Source organism: Tubulanus polymorphus, chromosome 10 (assembly GCF_964204645.1).
Source record: "Tubulanus polymorphus chromosome 10, tnTubPoly1.2, whole genome shotgun sequence".
NCBI lineage: Eukaryota > Metazoa > Nemertea > Palaeonemertea > Tubulaniformes > Tubulanidae > Tubulanus > Tubulanus polymorphus.
This window is the reverse complement of record NC_134034.1, coordinates 7,672,050-7,697,049: the sequence shown is the minus strand read 5'-3', so window position 1 is coordinate 7,697,049 and position 25,000 is coordinate 7,672,050. Positions and strand designations below refer to the sequence as shown.

Sequence of the window (25,000 nt, the reverse complement as noted above, 5' to 3'; positions counted from 1 at the left end):
AAAACCATAGGAAAGGGTACAGTACTCGACGGAAATATTACAATTTTTGGAACTAAAATTTGTATTTCCGAGTAGTACTTACCCTTTCCTATGGTGGGAATCCCACCCACCTGCCCCGCATAGCTGTTTTTTTTTTGGTCTGCTATGACGTAAAAAGATGGCGGATTTCGCCGGTGGCTAAATGCAATACCGCAGGGCCGGGTCGTATAGAAAAACCATTGGCGATAAATCCAAATTTAGAAAATATTGGCAAAAACCATAGGAAAGGGTAAGTACTACTCGGAAATACAAATTTTAGTTCCAAAAATTGTAATTTTGATCAACGCTGAGAACTAATCTTAAGTAATTAAAGATGGCATTAAGTGTCATCAATTGAACCCGTCATTTTTATGCCCTTACGTTAGCAATCGTTGGAGCCCGGCTATCTTGTATTTACTTCGAATGCATTCCCTGGGAAAATACACTATAGCCATATTGCTTTTGGCTAGGCAGATAACACCCGAATCGACTTTTGGTAGGGGCGCCGTAACATAGCGCCATCTGGTGAGACGCCATCATCTTTTTGCTTGGCGCTTGTTCTCTAGAGAACGTGTTTCGGCAGTGCTCGTAAATCGGTTAAAATTCTTCGTGTTGGATCGGACATCCGTTCTAATTGATATAAGAAACAGACATAAGAGTGATTGATCTCGGAATAGAAGTCGAACCTCGGGTGAGATCGTTTTTAATCTATGCGCATTTCAACATTTTGCCACCGGTTTTCTACTTCCGGTTTCGCGGGAGCGCCGTGCTGTTTTCTTAGCGGCTCCTCCCGCCGTATATATTTAAAAATTATCATTCAACGTAATTGATTTCTGTCTCATCATTCACGAAATTAATAATCTGTACTAAAAATCGTATCAATAATTAACCCTTCATTTCAGCTTATTTTAGGGTTTAACATGTCGGATCACGACGTCTCCAGTTCCCCTAGGGGACCGAGATTTAAACGTTGGGGCAAGGTTGATACACCTACTAAGACCCCAGCGTCCTCATCGGGCAAGGTTGATACACCTGAATGCCCAGATACTCGGAAACAGGGCAATGATCCGGGACGATCCGTGTCTAGGTCCAGGTCCCGATCAAGATTTAGTCGGTCCGACTCTTCATCTCCTACTAGACGTAGGCACCAGCGCTCTAATAAAAAACGACGTCGTTCACCGTCTGACCCCATCTCTGGGTCAAGGTCTCGTTCTAGGTCCCGTTCTAGAGTAAGTCGAACCTATTCTCCGTCACCTACCAGTCGTAGGCGCAGCGTGCTCATAAGCAACAACGTCGTCGCTCACGTCCTAGATCACCGGCTGATAAGCCGTCTGACTCTAGTGACATCAAGAATATGCTAGCGATATTCTCGCAGGAGATCGCTTCCCTTAAGGAACAGCTAAAAGGTAAGGAACCCCCGGGCCCCAAGCCTCCATCAGTGCCAACAGGGCTGTCCTGCAACCCAACAGATGGGTTAGTGTTGGATGATGTCAATGATTTTTCTGACGAGGAAAAATCTCATGATCCAGAAGATCCTGGTCTATCCAGGGACGGAGACATGCACAGATTGTGCTCTCCGTCACCATCCACAATGGAAGAGATGGGAGACATTCCAATCAAGGACTTAGTAAAAAAAGTTTTCTCCCGATACGGAGGTGCCAAGGCCAAACCTAAACCAACCCTGCCTAGAGGGTCGGCCGCCAAAATCTTCAGTCCATCCGATGACACCGAAGAGTTAGTTTTAGCACCTCATTCTGCATATAGAGAAGAATGGCGTGAGACTTTGGACACGACACTGTGGGGTGGTAAGCGTACAGACAATACTTGGTCTTATCCTCCATTAGAGGCAGGCATGAAGGATTCTAAATTTTACTCTCCGTTGTATCCGCCCATATCGGGGTACAAGACTTATTATTACGCCACACCAGGTGCTGATGATCCCGGATTCAAACCACACTTTGAGTTAGACTCCGATGGGTCAACCACGATAGGACTACCCAAAAAACCACCGCCCACCTACACTTTACCAAAACAAGCAATGGGAGCGTTGAACCAATTAGCTCGTAGCATTTGTCAAATCGCGTCTTTCCAAGACATTTCACTGGTTGCCATGCACGGCGAGTTAGAAAAAGTAAAGTCTCAACTAGTCCAGGATAATCCGGATCCAGAGACAATGTCCGAACACGTGGCGACAATAGAAAGAATTCTACAGTCTATGGCCAAGGCGTTGTGTCACCAAGTACCTTTGGGTATAAGGATCCAGGCTAACCTAGCCTTGATCAATATATATAGATATAGCTTGTTGGCCGACTCCAAACTTCCAGAACCGGTGAAAGTAGCTCTATACAGAGCACTGCTGGGCAATTCCTCACGGGTTTTCTCTGGATGCTGCGCATCCGCCGATGCGGAGGCCACCAAGATCAGAGAATCTCAGGCTAAGGCCGGTAGGCAGTCATGGAAGACACCAAAAAAGCCTAGTTATTACGCCGGCAACTCTACTTACAGAAACTCACCGGCAAATCGGCCCGGATACAATCAATCTCAAGTCAACAGCAAATTAAGCTACAAAAAAGCGGGTTGGACAAGCTCCAAGGGAGCTCAAAGCGACAACAATAACAATTTGAACTATATCAGTTATTCTCAAAGTTCTTTCAGTGACAATCCCCAAAGGGGTAGGGCTAGATTACGTAGGGGCTTCAATCGACCCTTTCGTGGCCGCGCCAACACAGGTACCCGTTGAAGATGTCAGACCAGTGGGCTCTTGCCTTCAAGACGCTTCTTCCCACTGGCTAGCAAAATTTGGCGACACTTGGGCTACAAAGATTGTTTCCAAAGGATACTGACTGAAATTCGTTCACAAACCGCATCTATCTCATCAGCCGGTGGAAATGAGGCCAAAGTGGGGGCAGGAGTCCCACGTTATGCCAGCGATCAACGAGATGATTTTAAAAAGATCGCTGGAAGAAATCCCTCTAGGATACCCGGGATGGTATTCAAGAATTTTCACCGTCCCAAAATCATCTGGGGGCTTAAGGACGGTAATAGATCTGTCAGCTCTAAATCGTTATATCATAGCCCCAAAATTCAAGCTAACAACACCCAAGGAGGTGATTCAGGGGCTGGAGCCAGGCCATTGGGCGGCATCCATAGATCTGAAGGATGCATACCTACAAGTACCAATACACAGGAACTCAAGAAAGTATTTAAGAGTTCATTGGAGGGGAAGAACATACCAATTTCGGTCTCTGCCCTTCGGCCTGAGTTCAGCCCCTTGGGTCTACACCAAACTTGTCAAAAGGGTTCAGAAACACCTTCAGTCGAAGAGAGTTCGCATTTTCTGTTACCTGGACGATTGGCTGGTTGTGGCAAATTCGAAAGCAGAGTGCAAGGAAGCCTTAGACAAGACACTGGCCTTGATCCGTCAATTAGGTTTCATTGTGAATTTAGAGAAGTCCCAGTTGACCCCCTCTCAAAGGTTCACGTACCTAGGTATGCACTTCGACCTGACGCAGGCTTTAGTCAGACCAGCACAGGCCAGAGTTCAGAAGCTGAGGGAGGCAGTTCTCGGTCTCCTAACGGGGGCGCCTAGATCGGCTCGGTCCTGGTCCCAGGTTTTGGGCGAGATGAGTTCCGTTGCACTCGTAGTTCCGCTCGGTCGTTTACACAGCCGTTCTCTTCAAAGATTCTGGAAGCAAGCTTGGAGATTGGCAGGGGAAGAGTGGGATACCTTATTGCCGGTACCAGCGGTGAACCTAATCCCCGACCTCGAGTGGTGGACTCTCGCGCAGAACTTGACAAGAGGCACCTCCCTAGCACCATTGAAGGCCCCGATTCATCTATTCACGGATGCCAGCCATCAGGGCTGGGGAGCACATGTAGAAGGTTTTCAGAAAGCTGGGAACTGGTCTCGAGCAGAAGCTCATCTCCACATAAATCACCTGGAACTGTTAGCGGTTCAAAAGGCCTTCAAACACTTCAAAAGGAGGTTAGCGGGTCATCATGTGTGGCTGTCAACGGACAACTCCACAGTAAAGGCTTATTTGCTCAACCAGGGGGGGACCAGGTCCCCAACATTATCCAACTTAGCAGCTCAGATTCTGACCTGGGTCCAGGCTCAAGGGATGATTCTTTCGGTATCCCACCTGGCCGGCAGCCTGAATGTGGTGGCCGACAAGACAAGCCAGTAGCCACCGAGTGGACATTGGCAGTCAGGGTAGCCAATCAAGTCCGGGCCCTGATGGGAAGTCCGAACGTGGACCTGTTTGCCACTCGCTTCAACACGAGGTGTCCGGTGTTTGTGTCCCCATTTCAAGACGACTTGGCGTGGGGGTGGACGCTCTATCTCTGAGTTGGGACAACCTGCTAGCTTATGCCTTTCCCCCACTCCCCTACTCAATTGAGTGTTGGAGAAGATAGAGGGGGCAGTCAACTGTCAAGTCGTCTTAGTGGCTCCCTGTTGGCCGACTCAGACATGGTTCGTCAGACTCCTTCATCTACTGGTGGACTTCCCTCGCACTCTGCCCAATTACCCCGGGTTACTGTCCCAGGGACGATTCAAGTTACACCCAAATCAATTCCAATTAAATCTACACGCCTGGCCATTGTCAAGCGACAGCTTTCAACCCAAGGAATTTCTTCGGGGGCAGCCAGATTTATCGTGGAATCCAAACGTCCCTCTACTGGAGCATTGTAAAATTCCAAATGTTACTCCGATTGGTGTAAAAGGAGAGCGGTGGATTCTCTCCACCCCTCTGTGTCAGAGTTAATAGATTTTTTCTATTTCCTGTTCGAAGAGAAGAATAGACAGGTTGTAACCATTAAAGGCTACAGATCAGCAATAGGGCATACTTTTCGTTCAGCGGGCGTCCCTGTAGTGACGGAGGATGTGAAAATAGCTCAATTGATATCAGGTTTTGGGGTTAAGAGACCCAAACAGGTTTCAGATATCCCGCCATGGGACTTAACAGTGGTTCTTAGAGCACTTATGATCACTCCCTTCGAGCCTATCCGCAATACTACCCTGTCAGACTTATCTAAGAAAACGGTGTTCTTACTGTTCTTAGCGATGGCCGCGAGGCGTTCAGAGGTTCATGCTTTATCGATGCGTCCGGGTCATATTTCCTTTGGTCCACAAGATAGGTTTGTCATTTTAAGGCCTGGTCTTAGTTTCATTGCCAAGAATCAAAAGGCTTCCGTAGCAGCCAGATCTTGGAAGATTGAGGCTTTGACGCAAAGGGTATCTCACGACCTTCCTGATACGTCGCTCTGTCCAGTAAGAGCTTTAAAGGAGTACCTAGAGAGGACACTTCCCCACAGACAAGAAAGGGAGAGGCTCTTTATTCCTCTCCGACAAGGGGATAAGAGAGATATCTCAAGGGACACAATCGCTAGATGGATTGTATCTTTAATTAAAGAAACTCTGCATTCTCAGGGGGCCCAGGCTCCGCTCGGGATACATTCTCATCAGGTGAGGGCATTAGCCACTTCCTGGTCATTATTCATGGGGGCTTCCTTGGAACAGGTTTGTCGTTCAGCCTTCTGGACGTCTCCATCTACCTTCTCGTCATTTTATTTGAAGGACGTTTCTGGACAGTTAGGCTCACTGTCCACGTTGGGTCCAATTGTTACTGCACAATGAATAAGCGTACAAAAACCCAAAAAACATCGGGCCCAGTTAGACCTTTTTAAACCAGGTCCTGGGGATTAAAGGGTTTCTTCTGTATTCAGCTATAAGAAAGTTGATGTATATAAGTTGTGGGCATCTTTTACAGTGCCTAGGTTACCTTAAGACAGTTAGTGGTAAGGGTTCCTTTTGTTATAGGTATTAAGTTTAGACATGAATCATGATTTTATTTATATAGCCTGGGCAAGGCTGCGTCTAGAGTTTAAGTTTTTTGCCTACTGGTTTATGTTAATATCGAGGTAATGGCAGTCAGTGCCTTACTAAGGTATCCGGGAGTCAGTTGACACCGGGTTGTTTGATTTCCTTTTTTCGACTCAAACGTAACGGGGTCATAATAGGCATGTTATTATCTACCAGTACAGTTAGGAACTGAAAACGAAGCATCACGGTAGCTCCCTGATTTTTGGTTTTCCACTGGCTCACCTGGGGTTTGTTGCGGTTTTTAGGCCAGCCGTAGGCTGAGCCTATTACTATACAAATGGAGCGAATTTAAATGACATGGTTTCCACACAAAAGGCTCTTTTGCTTGCCAAGTGAGGGCATATTCGAACAAATCACGTATTTAAGCGTAATCCATTCTCGGAATCGTAGCGAGCAGAATTTTGAAATAGGGTCTCATAAAAATGTTTTCTGCATTTTTCACGAAAGTTAAATCGGGAAAATTTCAATTTTTATCAGCCAATCAGGAAGTTGTGTCTTCCCTGTGATTGGTTTATCTGAAAATATCAGCAGCTGTTCACGTGAATTATCGCGATTTCATTACTGGCGCTTTTGCGCATGACGTCATGTATCAACACGCGACAATACTTCCGCGTTCGCTACGTGTTCGCTGATTGGCCCATTTACTGGGAAATTCCACAGAAGCCTAATATGGTTTGTTACAAGCGCTGTGATTGGCCCGACCCGATTCTTGCATGCCGCTTAGTGGGTTCGAATCCCTTGACGGGTGAAGATGATGGATCCTATCAATATCTATTGAAACAAATAAGTTTCCCGGTTGGGCAGCCGCGGATATCTACCGGAAGTGTTCCGGTTCGATATTTCGAGGTTTCTTTGAATTTTGGAGTGATATTGAAATCCGGTAAATACCAGCGGTAGATTGTGAAAACCCATTGCATGATATTTGTATTACTTAGAAAAGCGTCGGGCCCGCGCCGGGAGTTTTCGTGATTCAAGTAGCACAATAGCCTACTTCTTCGTGTTCGTCCACCTCAATTTTCATTCCGCCGATTTCTGACACGGCTCTGTCCCCGTCGGCGCTGTGATTGCACTTTCGTACCACCAAAATTTTTTATTTCTATATCAGGGAGGTCTGGAGAATAAAAAAGTCAAAATTTGGATATCACATAGGCCTGATTTCATCGAATAAGTCGACCATGGTCGTTACGTTTCCGTACTTATTACCACCTAAAACCGTCTGAACAATTTTGTCACAACCAACATTTCGTTTACAGAAATCAGGTGTTCACGTGAACCCGCGGTATCGTCTACTGTTTTACTTCTGGGTTTTATTTTAAGATTTAAAATTGTATTTCAAGATCGATTTCTATGAAATCTTTAGTTGATTTGGTGTTTGGGAGGAATTTTTATTTGCTCTACAGAAAATTCATCCTTGACAATTGCGCAAGGTTCGCGAAAAAAATGGTTTTACCAAATCGGGTGTATGATCTTGATATGCTAATTAGCCATGTGCCCGAATTGCAAATTCAATCAAATTTTATTCTGCCAAAAAAATGTTAAATACAATTCGCTTTCCGAGAGTTAATGGTATGCTGCATGGAACAAAGTTGTTTTGAGATGGGTCTTGAAGCTATTGAGGTCGAGAGATAACCATCTAGATAGTTCGTGAGAGTTCCAAAGTTTTGAAGAGGCTTCAAGGTAATGTCTTGATATTTGGTTTATACGTGTATCTACCCTAGACACATCTTCAGGCTAAAAACTGGCCCTGTCAGATTCAAGATGGCCGACTGGCAGCCATTGTTGTTCGCCAAAATCAGCACTTTTTACACATTTTTGAAGTTTTCGAGGGAAATTTTGAAGACACTTTTATCAATAACCTTGATCATTCGTATATATTTGTATCCCCCGAGGGCCCATCGGCATGAGAAAAATTGAGTCGATCGGACTCAAGATGGCCGTACTGTGACCTTTTTTGTTCCCAAAAATGTCAATAGACTTATAACTTGATTATGATTTATTTTTTAATCAAATAAATAATCAATTATCTATGTTAATTGATTATCAAATTCAACTCAGTAGCACAGGGCTGTGTATCTCAGTGCTGCCATCTGTCAATGTAATAGAAACGACTGTAATACAATTCAAATAAAGCCTTTAAAATTATGATTAGAAACGACTGTAATACAAATCAAAATAAAGACTTAAGAATAAAAAACAATAACTTAACAAATTAGTAATAATAATAATATTGATTACGAGTAATAATTAACATGTAAGCACCATCTAGATTTATTAATTGCTAGTGGTAAGTGTAAGTGTAACTTTTCAAGAACTTGACTATGAAACTAGATAAAGTAATCAAATATTTTAAAATATATGGAGAAGCAAGGTTAGCTAGAATAGATAATTCTATTGGTGATGAAATAGTAAAATGTTACTCTAAGTTATGTAATCGAGTAATAACAATTAATGATGAACATAAATTATATAGTGATTTAGAAAATGATTACTTAATCATGTATGAATGGCAACGATGGGTTGGGTACGCATCATTCCAATTAGAGGGAAAAATGACATTCATTTCTACAGGTGTTATAAAATTTTCTAATATTAAACCTATAGAATATAAAGATTTAATAAATCAGATAATCATGAAACAGACCAAAAATTAACTAAAATAAATGAGTGATGATATTAAGAAAAAGCCTTGATCAGAAAAACAAAGTGCAAAGGAGTTGGAAAAAAGATCTGCCGAGTGAAAAGAGCGAAGAAAATGAATTATCTGATGATTTAAATGAACCATAATAATAATTCACACATAATAATTCAAATAATAATAATTTATCTAATGCTTCTAATGTTGGAGGAATTAATTACTTATATATTACAATTGGATTAGTCACAGTTATTATATTCTCTGGTATAATGCATAAATATGAAGACAATAATATATTAATGATGATAATGATAATGATAATGATGATAGTAGTGATGATGATAAACCTATTATAGTAGAAAATAAATCTAGATTATTATTGATGGATTAAAATATAATGGAAAAAGAACAATATTTCAGAGATTTATATTATAATCCTGAAAGTGAGGAATAATATTCTAGTCTTAAAGAATAATCGGATGAAATAAAATCTGATAAAAAAATAAAGTATGGTGAACAGTGGCAAGCAGATTTAATTGACATGAAGAACTTAGAAGAATATAACAAAGGATATTTCTGGAAGTTCGAATTTACTTCTGAGGCTTCAATTTCCAATTGAATATAAATTCATGAAATAAAATTATAATTTTTGAATATTATATAAATTAAATGGTATATGGTATGAATGGTATGAGTTTATATTTACTTCATAATTGTATATCTTTTTTATCTAAAAAAACAGTATGAGTTTTATTTAGGTTATTTTATCAATTTTATTCTATATTTAAATATTATTTAAATATAAAATAACATAATATTTATATTTTTGTTTATTACAATAATATTAACAAAATAACCTAAATCAAGCTCAAACTGTTTTTAGATGAAAAAAAAAACAAATTATTAAGTAAATATAAAACTCATCCTATTCATCCAATTCATACCATCGTACCATTTAAGTTATGTAATATTTCTATAAGATAAGGTATTCTTTTTCATTTGCAATATTTTCTACAAGATTACTATATTCTTTATACACATTCCTTTTCATTGCCATAGTATAAATTCCACTATGCCCGAGTTTATAATCAATGTATGCTGCTCTTGAAATTATTTTTGGAATATAATTTTTGATTTCATTTTTAGATGGATGTTTATTTAGAAATTCTATATGTAAGTTCAAAAAATTTCTTTGCATGAGTTATATTTGGTTTAAAGTTATCTAACTTTTTAGCGAAGCATAAGTTATGCCAACGGTCTAGTTGGTCTTGTGCCAATATTGCTAGAAAGTGATGTTGACAAGGCACATTCTGAAACGGTGATATACCCGGTCGTATTTCTTGTTTCAGATGATTCAAATAGCCTAACACTCGCTATTGTGCGAATTTCGTTGGGATGTGATTGATCTAAGCTGTAAAATTTTAGATAATTAGAAAATTTTCTTAGCTTTAATATAGTTTGACTTGACCTGGAATGACCTAAGTCATGAATAATCATTAGCAGATGCTACATTTTGTAAAATATCAAGCTGTGTATTGACGATTACTGTTAAGAAAACAAATGGCGGAAAAGCACGTTACATTTTTATACTTTGGTCACTGACTCTTGAAATAAGAGTACCGTCGACGTCAAGATACTCAAAGAAACCGTAGCGTATTAACTTCCACCAGTCGTCGGGTATGGTACATGTACGAGGGAGGGAGGTAAGTCTTCAGTTTCTCCTGATGAAATAACGAAACCCCAATGTATATCCAATAAAAAGACCTTCATTTTTTTATGACTGGACCTCGTTTGTAAAAAAAAATGCCTTCTGAATCGGAATACAAACTTCTTTCAGCTATATCGTCTGTACTATAGTTATTAGGAGAAAAAAATAATCTTCCACCACTCCACTTTTTACTCAATGGATTTACTGGCCTTGCGATTGCGCAATAGCGATTAATGATGGCAGCACCAGCTTGCCAATCGAGAGCTCTGCACATTTTCGGCTGTCCCTGAAGCTATTTTAATAGCGAATGTGCACTTACTGAATTATTTCCGAAAAAGTTATAACAACATAATTAAAGACCTGATTTAGCGATATGAACGATGGGTTTGAATTGCCTTGTCTTCTTATCTGTCGCTACAATGCGTGTTTGTGCATGAAAAAAGTTTCTTCAGTGATTTTGATAGAACATTGCACAGGCGTTTAAAACATTTCTTGAGGGTTGCCAGGCTGAAATTTCGAGATGATCCGAACGAACTTAATATTTTAGCGTAATTTAGCAACTCGCGATATTTGGTCATTGATTAGTTTTCCTAGGGCAATGGAAACAGAAGCATCAGTTTTTTAATGATTAGACAGTCGGAGGTGGTTTATCAACTTTTTTCAACTATAGTGCTGCTATTTTCCCAATCAACTTGCTAGATTTCGATCGTTTCTCATAAGTCAACACTTGTAATCTAAGTGTGATTTTGATGTGTGTAGAGATACATCGTGACGAGCGTATTGAATGGCGGCGCCATGTTCAAGCTGCGCGTCGTATGTCGATCGTTGAATAGTGGAATTATAGGGTGGAATTATCTTGATTGTATCCATACGAAGCTTATTAACGGTTAGTGTCAACAAATGGTCCATTACAGTCCCTCTAAGTCCCTCAAAGTTATGAATAAAGTACTGTATAACTGATCGTAAATGACATACAACAAATGAACCTTTAAAGAAAGGTACCTAGCGTCTGACATTCTACTGAAAAATTCCAGATTGATCCACCGCATAGTTTTTTTCATAGCGTGCATTTTAGTATATGAATCAATTAAGATGATTGACAGACGCGGTTGCCGTCGTAACAGCTGTTGAAGACGTTCGATAACAATAATTTTAACCACGTGCGCGATGAAAACAGGGACATCAAACTAAGAAGCACTTTTTAATTACATGTGATTTGAATAGGCATCTGTGCTGGTTTTTCAAAAAGTCGAATCTTAATTGACTCCTATTACATAGGCCTAAGCCAGGACCTCTGGAATTGAATTGAATTTCACACAGTAATTCACCTGTAATTTGCGATGAATCTTTTTGAAAAGTAGCATGATGATTGGGTCTGGCGAGATGTCCACCCATATTGTAAAAAAATATCATTGGTGATCAAATATGGCTGCCATTGGGGTGGCCATGTTGAATTTCTTGTTTGCTCGATGCAGTCCGCAATTCTTGATGGATTTCCACACAATTTCGTGTGAGGATCAGGGTCAAGCTCTCCATGCCTTTTGTATATGGAGGTCATCGGCCTTCAAATATGGCCGCCAGGTCAGCCATCTAGAATTTCTTGCACGAAACGGCCTGCAATTCAATTTTGCAATGCATTTTCAAGATACTAGGTGTAAGAATTTTGGTAGGTGAAATGTCTACCCCTTGTGTCCACCAGGGTTGCCACCCATCTTGGATTTATTTTCAACACGATGCCTACACCAATTCTTGATGCATTTTTTCATGTAGTGTGATCTTTGGGGCAGCTAAAATGGGCTTGTCTTTTCATGTATGGATATATTAACAGAAAATGAACATTATCGCCACATAGCCTATACCTCTTAACTATTTTAAAACTTGTTACATCATTACAATGTAAATCATTCTGTAAAACTTTGAATACTGAATCATTCTTCTTCTACTGCGTCATGAAGGTACAAGACCCGTGGGCCTCTTGTTTAGGTTATGATATGGCGAGTAGCAGTCATTAAACTTATAACAAAAATTACAACGTTCACGGGAAACCATAGCCTAGATACATGTACGACGGAACATCTGAACTATTCAAGATTCAAGTTATTGTAAAAAAATTAGCTTGTTATTTTGCAAAAAAATAAAACATTTTATTTTATATGAAGTGTTACCTGTCCATCTCACGGTTCTTTGTCAACTAAGCTTTGATTATTAGGTTTTTCTGTTACATCACAGAAAACCCTATTGAGATTCGCGTGTTTCTTCTTATTATTATTTTATGTCACACTATTTTCACTAAAAGAACTAAGGTTTTGTTACCTTGCCGCTGTTGTCGATACAATCCGTATGATATCGTTCAGCTCACTGAGATCTACAAATAATCCGCGTGTTTTTTCACGAATCATCGTTACAAAAGCACTGTCGGGCCGTAAACATCGAAAATTTTGCCCCATTCAATGGGGCGACATGTTTTTCGAGTCGTCATCCCGAAATCAACCCGCAGGCCGATTGTCACTTCGATTATCAATTCAAGTATAAATGAACTAATTTATTGCCGCAGACTTCACATTCAGCCGCGGTCTTCAAACAGTAATTTTAACAATAGCCCATATTCCTCATCAAATCATATTACCGATACACTGGAAATTTACTACTTTAGATTTTAGAAGCACTTTCAAGCCATAAACATCGACGAATCGACGTGTGTCACTACATCGTCGTTCCGGGGATCAGCTGCGAGTTTCTCCTCATCATGAGAATCGAACAGAATTGTTTTAATTTGAACTGAATTTTCTTGTCAGAACATTAAGTTTTTCGTTCGAACAAGTATATTGTAAAAAATTTTTTCTCCTAACCAAAAGTATTAAGTATTTCGTTCAATCGAACAGAATTGTTTTCATTCAAACATTCGTTCGAAAAAAATTTGTTTTCGCTCAACCAATTTCTTTTGCCGGGCAAACAGTTTTTTCATTTAAACAATAACATAGCTTTTTATTCGAACACATTTTTTTTGTCAGAATGAAAAAAAGTTTTGGTTCAAACAAGAAGCGTATTGTTCGATCAAACAGAATTGTTTTCATTCGAACAAGATTTTCTTGTCGGAACATTAAATTTTTTGGTCGAACGGCGTGGAGTGTTAAGGTTGTTTTGGAAATTTACTCGATCTGGTATATTTTGGATTACTGTGTATGTCATTTGTCAGGACATCAAGCAGAAGACGACTTAGGATACTACCTTGCGTGACTCCACTTGCTAGACCGACTTATTCCAAGATGAGGCGTTCCCTTGATTTCGGCTACAAGTTTTTGTTCAGAGATAACTGCTGAGCCATTTGGGCGACATATCATTGGTACTGTTTCCTAATAGCCTGTTTAGTTAGTAATGGCTGCTGTTGTACCTTATCAAATGCTTTGTCGAAATCCACCGATGAACAGGATTCTAAGACAGCAGAAAACCCGTTATCGCTGCTTTGCAGCTATATTTACTTCTTATTATTACTTCTTTGAAAGCATATTTCGCTTTCTTCCTTTTGCTTCTCAGAATATCATGTCGGTGAGCTTCTGGGCCATTGGTCCTTTATTTAATATGGTATCTATATCATCACGCGAAAAATAATCTATAAATGTTTTTCTATACCACCGGTAATCTGGTAAGCCAATGTCAACGGTCTGGCCGATCGATAATCATTCGTATGCTTAATACACTACGCTTGAAGCTATTTTTAGCGCACTCGAACGCAATTTCATTAGCCTGTAATTTCACTGCTAATGGGCGAATTGAACGGATTAAGCAAAAATATATTTCGTAATTGGTTTTTCTTTATGGTGCGCAAAGTTGAAGGTATGGGTTTCATATTTTTTGAGAAATTTACCAAAAATGTTTCAAAAATTCGAATTTATTCGAGCACGTTTTGTTATGCAGCATCTTTAAATGTCCAAAATAAGACACGTGAAAATTCAATGCTATTTGCGTCAGAAGAACATTATATCACCAAGATCCGACGCTTGTTTCGGTAGTTATGGGCTTTCAAAGACAAATCACCTCAAAATCTTGGTTCTATAAAATTTGTGTTGACCCGGTTTTGACATCCATCATGACGTCATGACATTGAACGAGATGGATCAGCTGGTGCGCGTGATTTCACAAACAAAATTGCGGCGCGATTGTTGATATTCATCATTTCTAGCGCAAATACTGATATTCAAGGCGTATGATATAACGATTTATTGTGTGCGATGTATTCAATGATTCATCTAGTTTTGATATCCCGTGCGTAAGGTAACGTTGCATCAAGAAATCTGAATGTGGTTTCAAAATGTGGAAATTTACTTCCGTGTTCGCCACACGGCTGATTCACTGATAGCATCGAATTTTTAGAGATGAGTCTGATATTTACACGACTGGAATACATGTTTTATCAACATTAATTGAAGTCATTTCATTAACGTTCGCATTAGCGATCAGTTTTGGAGCCTGATTATTTGTATTAGTTTGTTAACTGGGGCACAGTGGAGCGTTCGCGTTGAAAACAGTCGCGTACAGTCAGTCGCGGAGGCAATATAGCCTTATACTCTCGTGTTCGCTGCCTGTATGTATCAGTTAAAACTTCCGATGAAACCCAGTCTCTCACCAAGTTGGTACCGTATCTTATCGGGTCACTCATAGTTTTAGTTGTTTTATATCATTCAAGGGATGTATTACAATTATGAACATTTGTTCAGACAAGGGGCCCATAATCAATTTTTCAAAGATTTCATTCTCGTCAAAAGTCAGTTATCATTAAAAGTTCACACTGATCAAAATTGAGTCCCTTTTTGTATATCTTTTTCTTGTTAAATTTTCAATGAAATGATTTTTTGCATACCAGTAGCCTACGTGACAGATTTTACTTCACACCAGTTTGGCGAGCCACTGGACCATTGGTCCTTTATTAAATTTTTGATTTATAATTAATGGACTCTTTATTACATTTTAGATGAGCGTCTTGTAATTCTCGAGAGTGGAATATGTTGCCTACTCTTATAATCCCGAACAATAAAGTTCAAATTGTGTAATTTATTGTTTCTTAACCAATTGTTGTAAATACCATAGTTACAGCTGTTAGAATTGAAAGAATTGTTATACCTTCTAATTTAAATAATAATTTTATTCTATCTTTTAATGATAGTTTTGAATCTGGTTTTATCAACAAATCTTTAAAAGATAACTTTTAATCTTTTAATATTATTAGCATATTTTTCCATTAATATATATTTTTCTTTTTTCTGTACTTCTAACTTTTACTATCTTTTAAATCATTAATTTCTTTTTCTAAACGTAATTCTTTTAGGCTATATTCAATTTCATCAATTACTTGTTGAGCTAAATCAGACTTTAATTGTTCTATTTCTTCATTTTTATCGTTTTTTTCGTTTTCCAAATACATAATTTTTTGATCTCTTATACTTTTATCATGCGCAATTTTATCAGCTGATATTTGTACACCTTTAATTTCTCTACGCGCTTATTCAGGAAATGTTTCTAAATCTTCAGTTAAACCAAGAAATCCTTTTTCTGATAAAAGTTTCATTTGATTTGTTCCAGTAAGAGATGTATCTAAAGTACTATTTATCTGTTTTTCTAAGTAATTAACTGTATCTCTCGCTTTATCTAAATTACTTCTTTCTTGTAATTGACTTGAACCATTATCAATTGGTTGAATGTCTCTTCTTGATGTTTCTGGTTTCCATGCTCTTCCATTTCTGATTCTAGATTATTTTTGATTATTTCAAATAAATAATCAATTCTTAGACGAAATGATCTTTTATTTCTATTTATTTCTGTACTGGTAACATTTTCTTTTTCATTATTTCTTATTCTTATAATTCTAGATGGTTCTATAATATCCAAAGTTGATTTTGCTAATATATTCTTCTTCTACTACGTCATGAAGGTATAAGGCCCGTATACGACGTATAATCGATGCGATTGAAGACATGACGAACCTCCGTCGATGACATGGTCAACTTTGTTTGAATTCGACGAAAACAGTTTTTGGCGGGAAAATTCTTAGCTCTTGCGTGTAAAATTGCAATGACCTCGGTTGGGGGGCGCCGTCTCTACGAGCGAATGTGATTGGCTGTTTTTGGGATATACGGGGAATTCCGGCGCTACTATAATAATTATTTGAAAACCTTTCCATGCGGAACGTCCTATTTTCCGAACGCTAGATCTTGCGCGATCAATTTTAGCCATTATTTAAATCTCATGATTAAGCATTTCTGAGGGCTTTCAGCTCAATGAAACATTATAAGACTATATATTTTCTATTTCAGGATGACATCTAGAAATCTATATTTGAAAAACTTTTCTTCTCAGGGGTGTGATGGGGGACCAAAAAGGGTCACGCTGGGTTCGATCGTACAAAAATGGGCAGTTTTATTTTCCAGTAATTGGCCATGCGATAATAGAAAGCAGACACAAACTGATCTTGGATGCCCATTTTATTGAACATACTGTTCCTGGTCCTTGAAACATGTTCAGGGCCCCTAGGGTTACAATGATGGTCATAATCTCAAGGTCAATGAGAGGTCAAACATAAATTCCAAATTTTCATAAATTTGTTTCTTTTCGGTCATTTTTTGTTATCAAGTCTCCTCCTTAACTGATTATCATCTCCTGAGCTATAATAAAGTGTTCCCCGCTGTTTTGATGAATATTAGGGGTGTCTGTGACCCCCCCCCCCCCCAAAAAAAAATCAGGGGGTCAGACAGCCCCTGAAATTTGTTATCTTGTCTATGTTACTGAAACCAGACCACCAGTAACTGGGGGAAGATGACATTGCTTTCTGTTTCGAAACAACTGCGATGTCAATCGTTGCTATCTGGAAGTTTTCGGGTTTTCTGTTTCTTCACAGAAAACCCTATTGAAATTCGCGTGATTATTATTTTTTTTTTCCCTTTTCCACACAGTTTTTGTTAAAAGTGTAAAGGCTTCCTTACCTTACCGCTGTCGCCGATACAATCCGTATGATATCCTTCAGCTGACTTCAATCTCCAGATACTGCATGGGAATTTTGATAAATCCACGTTATAAAGGCACTGTCGAGCCGTAAACATCGGAAATTTGGCTCCGTTCAATTAGTAGCCATGTTGTGTTTTCTTTCCGAAATTTCTCTTCTTTATGAGGAAGAGCTATCGAATTATTCCCTCTCTTCTCCACAATCAATTTCAAAGTCAATTTTATGAATTTATTGCCCAGCGGGTCCGAGTCCAAGAGTTTACGAGTCTGGCGTTTGCGTGTCTGACAGGTTTACGGGCATTTGTTTGTTACCTCTTTAATATTTTTGATTTCTTGTTATTTCGGTTATTTCATTTAAGTATATTGCTGATCAGTTCATGTAACCAAAAGCGTCAATAAACAGATTTTGAATTGATCAAGTTTAAATCAAGGTCGTTGAGTCGCGGAGGGCTACTAGAATTACGTTCGTCTCGGAGAGAAAACAAACGACAGAAAAGTATCAGGTGATTATCGATAGCCTACTAACGTACACACAGTTCACAGTGTTAGGCCTGTGCCGGTTGGTGCGTACTGGGAATAAATATACTGGTTGGTCAGTTGGTTCGGTTGTGAAGTGTGGAAGCTAAGAAAGCCTACCGGTATTTATTGGTTTTTATATAGGCCTATTATATAGTACCCAATAGCATTTTAAGTACGAAGTTGTTACCCGTACGTGACTGTACGGTGATATCCACAGGTTAACCGTACGTGAGTTCCCTAAAAACGCTGTTCGTGAGTTCCTATAATCTGCAAACATGCGTAAAAGAATAGAGTTTGGGTTACATGAGGCTAGGCTATTTGTAAATCAAATTTCCTCTAACCTGCAGTTGCGTTCTGTGGCACAGTGGGTAAATCACTGGACTACTGGACTTTTTTTTCGTTTGGTTTCGAATCCCAATATTGCAAGGCTGAGCGTCAAATTACTCACATACGGCTAACCTGTAGAAATCACCGTACAGTCACGTACAGGTAACAACAGCGTTTTAAGTATTGAGTGAGTGCGACAAGCCTACCATGCCTATGTGCTACAAACAGAACTTTTTCCCCTCTTGTCGGCCCTACAGTGATGTTACTAATAACTGGTGCCATTATAACATGGATAGGATTTGGTCAGCCTAAAGTCTAATTCAGTCTATGTACTTATTCACTCGATAGGCCTGTTTTTGGCCCACTTGGGACTCTAGTCCCAGCGGGCTATTGCGTTCACTTTTCGTCCGTCGTCTGTCCGTCCGTAGACGGAATCCAGTTATTTTGGGAAGTTTTGAAGACGCTTCATTGTAATGTCTTGATTTGGGTTACACATGTATCTACCCTAGACACATCTTCAGCCGAAAAACTGGCCTTGTCAGAATCAAGATGGCCGACTGGCAACCATTGGTGTTCACCAAAATCAACACTTTTACACTTTTTTTAACTTTTTGAGGGAAATTTTGAAGACGCTTTGATCAGTTACCTTGATCTTTTGGATGTATGTGAATACCCGCAGGGCCCATCAGCATAACAAAAATTTGGTCGATCGGACTCAAGATGACCGTCCTATGACCTTTTTAGTGCCCAAAAATGTCAATTTTGGCCCGAATTCTGAGTGCTGTAGCTCCCTACTGGTTTGCCATTTCTCATTGCAATTTGTGATGGGTATTCTTTGAAAAGGGATGTTTTATACCTGAGACAGGTATTTTTGATCAACCAATTATGACGCAATTGGCGGCCATCTTGATGTCATAAGCACTCATTCATAGGTGGGAAAAAGTTTTTCCACATTATATTGTTGATATTTAAGCATATTTTCTTACCACAATCAATTGAAAAGTTGTAGCTCATGACATGGTTTATGATTGTGGTGAGTTTGAAGGTCATTGGTTGTTGTATATGGCCACCAGGGGGCTTTGAATAATACAATATCTTAGTATTTCTATATTATATTCGTATCAATGCATATTTTGTAACCACAATCAATTGCAAAGTTGTAGCTCATGACATCATCTATGATTGTGGCAAGTTTTAAGGCCAATAGTTATTCTATATGGTCACCAGGGGGCGTTGAATAGTAGAATAACTTAGTATTTCCTTATTATATTGGCATATTTTGTTACCATGATCAATTACAAAGTTATAGTTCGTCACATGTTCTATGATTGTGGTGAGTTTCAAGGTCAGTGGGTTTTGAATATGGTCACCAGGGGGCGTTGAATATTGAAATTGTTAGATTGTTGAGCATTCGGAACCACTTCCCAAGTGGGCATGGTGTCCCTGGATCCCTAGTTAAAAAAATACAGTGAAGTGTTGACACACAGAAAGGCCAATTGATTTGAGCCATGTGATTAAATTTGGCCAGGCCTTCTCTGACCTGCTGACATTAATAGTCAAACCTAGATCCAAAACGTTAGTTATAGGAAGATGTGGGTTTCATACCAGAGGACGAGAGGACGAGACACCACTCATCACAAGTAATTTTTTTTCCTAATAAATGGGAGATAGAAAAGCATTCTTAGCAACAATAAATAACAGAATTAAACCAGCAAAAAAACAATTTGAAATAAAAAAGTTAGTTGATGTTACAAAAGAAATTGAACATAAAATATTGAAATTAGAAAAGATAAAAACTAAATATGGAGAGAAAGTATCAGCGAATTAAAGTTACTGTAATGTTAGTACATCGCGAGAATTTAAAGTATTTTTACCCGATAAATGGGTTTCATTGAGTACAGAGGAATTAAAAGATTTAGAAGGATTTAAAATAATCTATCATGGAAAAAATGAAGACGGTCATCATGATTTAGAAATTGTTGATTAAATAAAAAAAGAAATAATGAATATCTAAAAATGACCTTAGTCGTTTTACGAACAACTACAATCATACCAGTCAAACATCTGTTACATGTTATCATAAGAGAGTGCTTCATTTGAATATTGATCGATCAAACAGGTGTTGCAATTCAACATTGTTGTTATATTGGATAGCTAGCAGTTATATAATAAGCACGCAGTACATACAACACACACAGGATACATTCTCTCTCGTGATTAAAAGGAATATTTCGGTGTTTTTAAGGTAAGTTTTAGCAAAATTGCCCTATCCTCGACCTACAGAGTTTTCAGGGGATAAGCATCCCATTATTGAAAGGCGCCACGGGACGCTTATCCCCCGTCATTTCTACTTACACCCCCGCAACCCACGTCAACCGGGATCTCCTTCAATGATTGGCAGAAATCACATTATATTAAAGGCGCCTAATGTAACTTCTACCAATCTCGAAATTCGAAACCGAAGGAGAAACCCGGAGAGTGGACGAAGGTGCATTTTCAAAATGCCTCTGCTGGCCAGAGCTACTCCAGCGGTGGAATGAATTGCGTTATATACTTAGCTAAAACACCTAAGTAAATGTTGGTGGTGTTTACTAAAGAAATATGTGAAATTTGAAATTATAAATTATTCCGAATGAAAAGAATATAGGAATGAAAACTGATAAATGAATTATGGATTTTTAACTTATTTATGATATAATTTTAAATCAAATTAGTAATCAATTACCATGTTAATTGATTAACAAATTCAAATTCAAATATTCATTTTAGCATCACACCCAGTGCTGCCATCTTTCAATTTAAGAAAAAACTAATATTAAGAAACGACTGTAATACAATATTCAAGTAAAAACTTCAAATTAAAAAAACAAGATAAATTAATAAAAATAATGAATATCTAGAATCCGAAATGACTTATCTGGACAATTTAATTGCTCCGCATAGATAGACAAAAGTAGTGAGATATTCAATTATTTTTTTGTTTTTTTTCTAAAATATTAATCCATTTTTTTTATTATCAATTTTGGAATTTCAGAAGTATTTTCATTTTTCATAGCAGTTGTTTCAGAATTATTAATATCATGAATTTTATTTGATTTCTTATACCAATTACACCCAATCAAAATGAATACAATTACAAATCCAACTGTAAAATATAGACATTTATCAAATATTCTATCATTAGAAGGAGTAGAAATAACAATATTTTCACTATTTTTATTAACATTTTTATTACTTATTTTATCTTTTACAGCTTTTTTATATTCTTGTGATTTAATTCCTAATTGCCGAGACCATTCAATTTGTTTCTGTGATCTCAGTTTTTTTCTTCACAGTTAATTCCTTCACTTCTTCCACCTCGCTCATTTATTATAGAAATATATTTACTTTCAATATTTGAAAATGTTATAACCCCAGTTGATAATAATGTCATAAATCCACCTAATTGAAATGATAAATATCCAATCCATTTATTTAATTCAGTCATAACTAAATAATCATTTTTTAAATCGGAATATAATCTATTTTCATCTTCAATTGGTAGTATATAATTACATAATTTACTATAACCTTTTACTACATTTTCTGATATCGCGTCATTAATTCTAGCTGTTCTCGCGGCTTCATAAATCTTAAATAATCTAATAATTTCATCTGATTTCATTGTATCTAATTCATTATAAGTTAAATTTTTACCGACAAAATTTTTACATTTTCCAGATGCTATTAATATTTCTAATTGATGTTTACAATAAAGATAATATTCATAATTATTATTTGTTGTAACATTATTTAAAGCACCATCATCTGGAATTAATTTGTTTTCTGTTATTCCTAAATCATCTAAAGTTTTTTCAATTGGAACATCACCATTTTTAGATTTTATTTTCTTTTCACCTCCCATTTATATAACAAAAAAATTAATTGTGTTGTTGCAACTAGAATTCAACTAAAATGGAATGTAACTAGAATTCAACTAGATTAACAAGCTAGTTGAAATATTGTTGTTTTTATTTTAGTTGATTTTTGTTTCAACTACTAATAACTAGAATTCAACTAGAATGTAACTAAAAATATACTAGATTAACAAGCTAGTTAAAATATTGTTGAATTTTATTTTATTTTTGTTTCAACTACTAATAACTAGAATTCAACTAGGATGTTACTAGAATTCAACTAGATTAACAAGCTAGTTGAATTTAAATAAATTAATATTTAAATGGGTGTTGTAATCTAAATAGTAATTTTGATCTTTTAATATTTTTCAATTTATCCATATATTCATTATGTAAATCATGTGGAATAATATCATTTTCCTCAAGTGCATTTTTCATCGATTTTCTATCTTTTTTGTAGAATAAAACTAGAAATCTAATGTTTTCTCTAAAGTCTTTAACAATTGAATTATATTTTTGATTTAAAACCCAAGTTGTTATCCCAAAATGTCTGCCAGAAAAAGCTAAATAGCATAACTCACTTTCTCTAACTTTTGAATCATGTAAATTTGCGCAATCATCTATGATAAATAATGTATTTGATCCTTTATAAATATCAATTGCTATTTTTATACAATTATCCAAATTTTCTTTTACTGTTTTAGGATCTAATATAATAAATTTATTATTTCTAGTAATATTTCTATCATAAGTTTGATTAAATTCATATGTTGGACAAAATAATACTATATTATCAAAATAGTTTTCATAAACAGTTTCTAATAAATTTAATATAAAATAAGTTTTTCCACAATTTGTTACGCCAGAAATTAACATTTTATGAGGCTCAAATATAAATAATTCCTTATTCATTTATATATTTTTAATTTTACTTGATAATATCCAGTCATTAAATTTATCTGGCCATCCAACCCATTTTAGTAAAGAATATTTTTTTCTTTTGATAGTTTTTGTTTTTAATACTTTTTCAATTTTACATTCTTGTTCTAGATTTTCAGTAGTTAAACTTAATTCTTCTTCGTAAAAGTAGCCATCAACTTCTTCACCATCTAAATCTTCTAATTTATAGACATATGGTTTTGTTGTTATTACCTTTTTTATTTTATATATTTCCCTAGTAAAATTTCGATCGTATCCTTTGTCAAATATCTTTTTATACTTAGAAATTCTAACATTTTGACCAACTTAAAATTTAGGTTCACCAAAATCATCTACAAGAAATGCTCCATATAAATTATTCCAAACAATTTCAGCATTTTCAGGTTTTCTAGCATCAATAGGTTTCATTCCAATAGAAGAATGATAAGAATTATTATATCCTTCTATCAATTTTGGTAAAACATCAATCCATTTAAAAGTATTATTTGCTGTAAAATATTTCCACATTCTTGTTCTTAATGTTCTATTAAATCGTTCAACAACTGCTGCTTTTTTATCCGATTTTGTTGAAAAATATTTAATATTATGATTGTCTAAGAGTTCATGAACAAGTGAATTATCAAATTCTTTTCCATCATCAAATTGTATTTTTTCTGGTTTTAGTTCATCATCCGAGAGAAATTTTCTTAAAACATTTGATGTTTGTACAGCATCTTTTCTATAAAGTGGGAAACTCCATACATAACGACTAAAAATATCAATTATATTCAATAACCACCAAAAATCATCATTATCTTTCTTAACATTTTTCATATCAATTAAATCTCCTTGCCACTGTTGATCTACATAACTTACCATAGTTTTACGTGTTTTATATTTTCTAACAATTTTTTTATATGTTGTATATGTTGGTTGTTCTAACATAAATTCATTTATTTCTTTATATTTAACTAAATTTTGTGGGATTATCTTATCTAATTTATCTTGTTTTACTTGACGCCATATATTTTTGTTAGAAGAATAAGCAACCGAACTCTCAGGGTTGTAATATAAATTTCTTAAAAATTGTTTTTTAGTATTACGAGTTTTTTTACCACCCATTTATATATTGTTAATTTTAACTTTATATTTCTAATATTGAATACTATCTAATTGTGAATTTACAATATTTAATTGTGCGTCAGATATGATATAAATGTGCATTTTAAAATTTAAGCTTCCTTTTTTCTTTTTCATGAATAATTGTCTTCCATCTTTAGTGTTCTGTAGTTTTTTAGGCCAGCCGTAGGCTGAGCCTATTACTATACAAATGGAGCGAATTTAAATGACATGGTTTCCACACAAAAGGCTCTTTTGCTTACCAAGTGAGTGCATATTCGAACAAATCACTTATTTAAGCGTAATCCATTCTCGGAATCGTAGCGAGCAGAATTTTGAAATAGGGTTTCATAAAAATGTTTTCTGCATTTTTCACGAAAGTTAAATCGGGAAAATTTCAATTTTTATCAGCCAATCAGGAAGTTGTGTCTTCTCTGTGATTGGTTTATCTGAAAATATCAGCAGCTGTTCACGTGAATTATCGTGATTTCATTACTGGCGCTTTTGCGCATGGCATCATGTATCAACACGCGACAATACTTCCGCGTTCGCTACGTGTTCGCTGATTGGCCCATTTACCGGGAAATTCCACAGAAGCCTAATGTGGTTTGTTACAAGCGCTGTGATTGGCCCGACCTGATTCTGGCACGGCTTAAGCTTAGTGGGTTCGAATCCCTTGACGGGTGAAGATGATGGATCCTATCAATATCTATTGAAACAAATAAGTTTCCCCGTTGGGCAGCCGCGGATATCTACCGGAAGTGTTCCGGTTCGATATTTCGAGGTTTCTTTGAATTTTGGAGTGATATTGAAATCTGGTAAATACCGGCGGTAGATTGTGCCTTTGTGGAAACCCATTGCATGATATTTGTATTACTTAATCAACCAAAAGCGTCGGGAACGCGCCAGGAGTTTTCGCGATTCAAGTAGCGCAATAGCCTACTTCTTCGTGTTCGTTCACCTCAATTTTCACTCCGCCGATC

The 25,000-nt window shown here is 36.9% G+C and overlaps 1 protein-coding gene across 4 annotated transcripts in view; it reads left to right on the top strand.

Moving 5' to 3' along the window:
• Nucleotides 1-25,000, top strand: part of LOC141912255 (uncharacterized) — a 159,258-nt gene that overhangs the window by 115,235 nt on the left and 19,023 nt on the right. For 3 of the 4 annotated variants that reach the window (XM_074803480.1, XM_074803477.1, XM_074803481.1), the window contains one exon: nucleotides 9,684-9,710. The exons of the other annotated variant lie outside the window; for it this stretch is intronic. In XM_074803480.1, coding sequence (XP_074659581.1) covers nucleotides 9,684-9,710 — 27 coding nt within the window. The remainder of the gene's footprint in view (nucleotides 1-9,683; nucleotides 9,711-25,000) is intronic. 4 annotated transcript variants of the gene reach the window in all.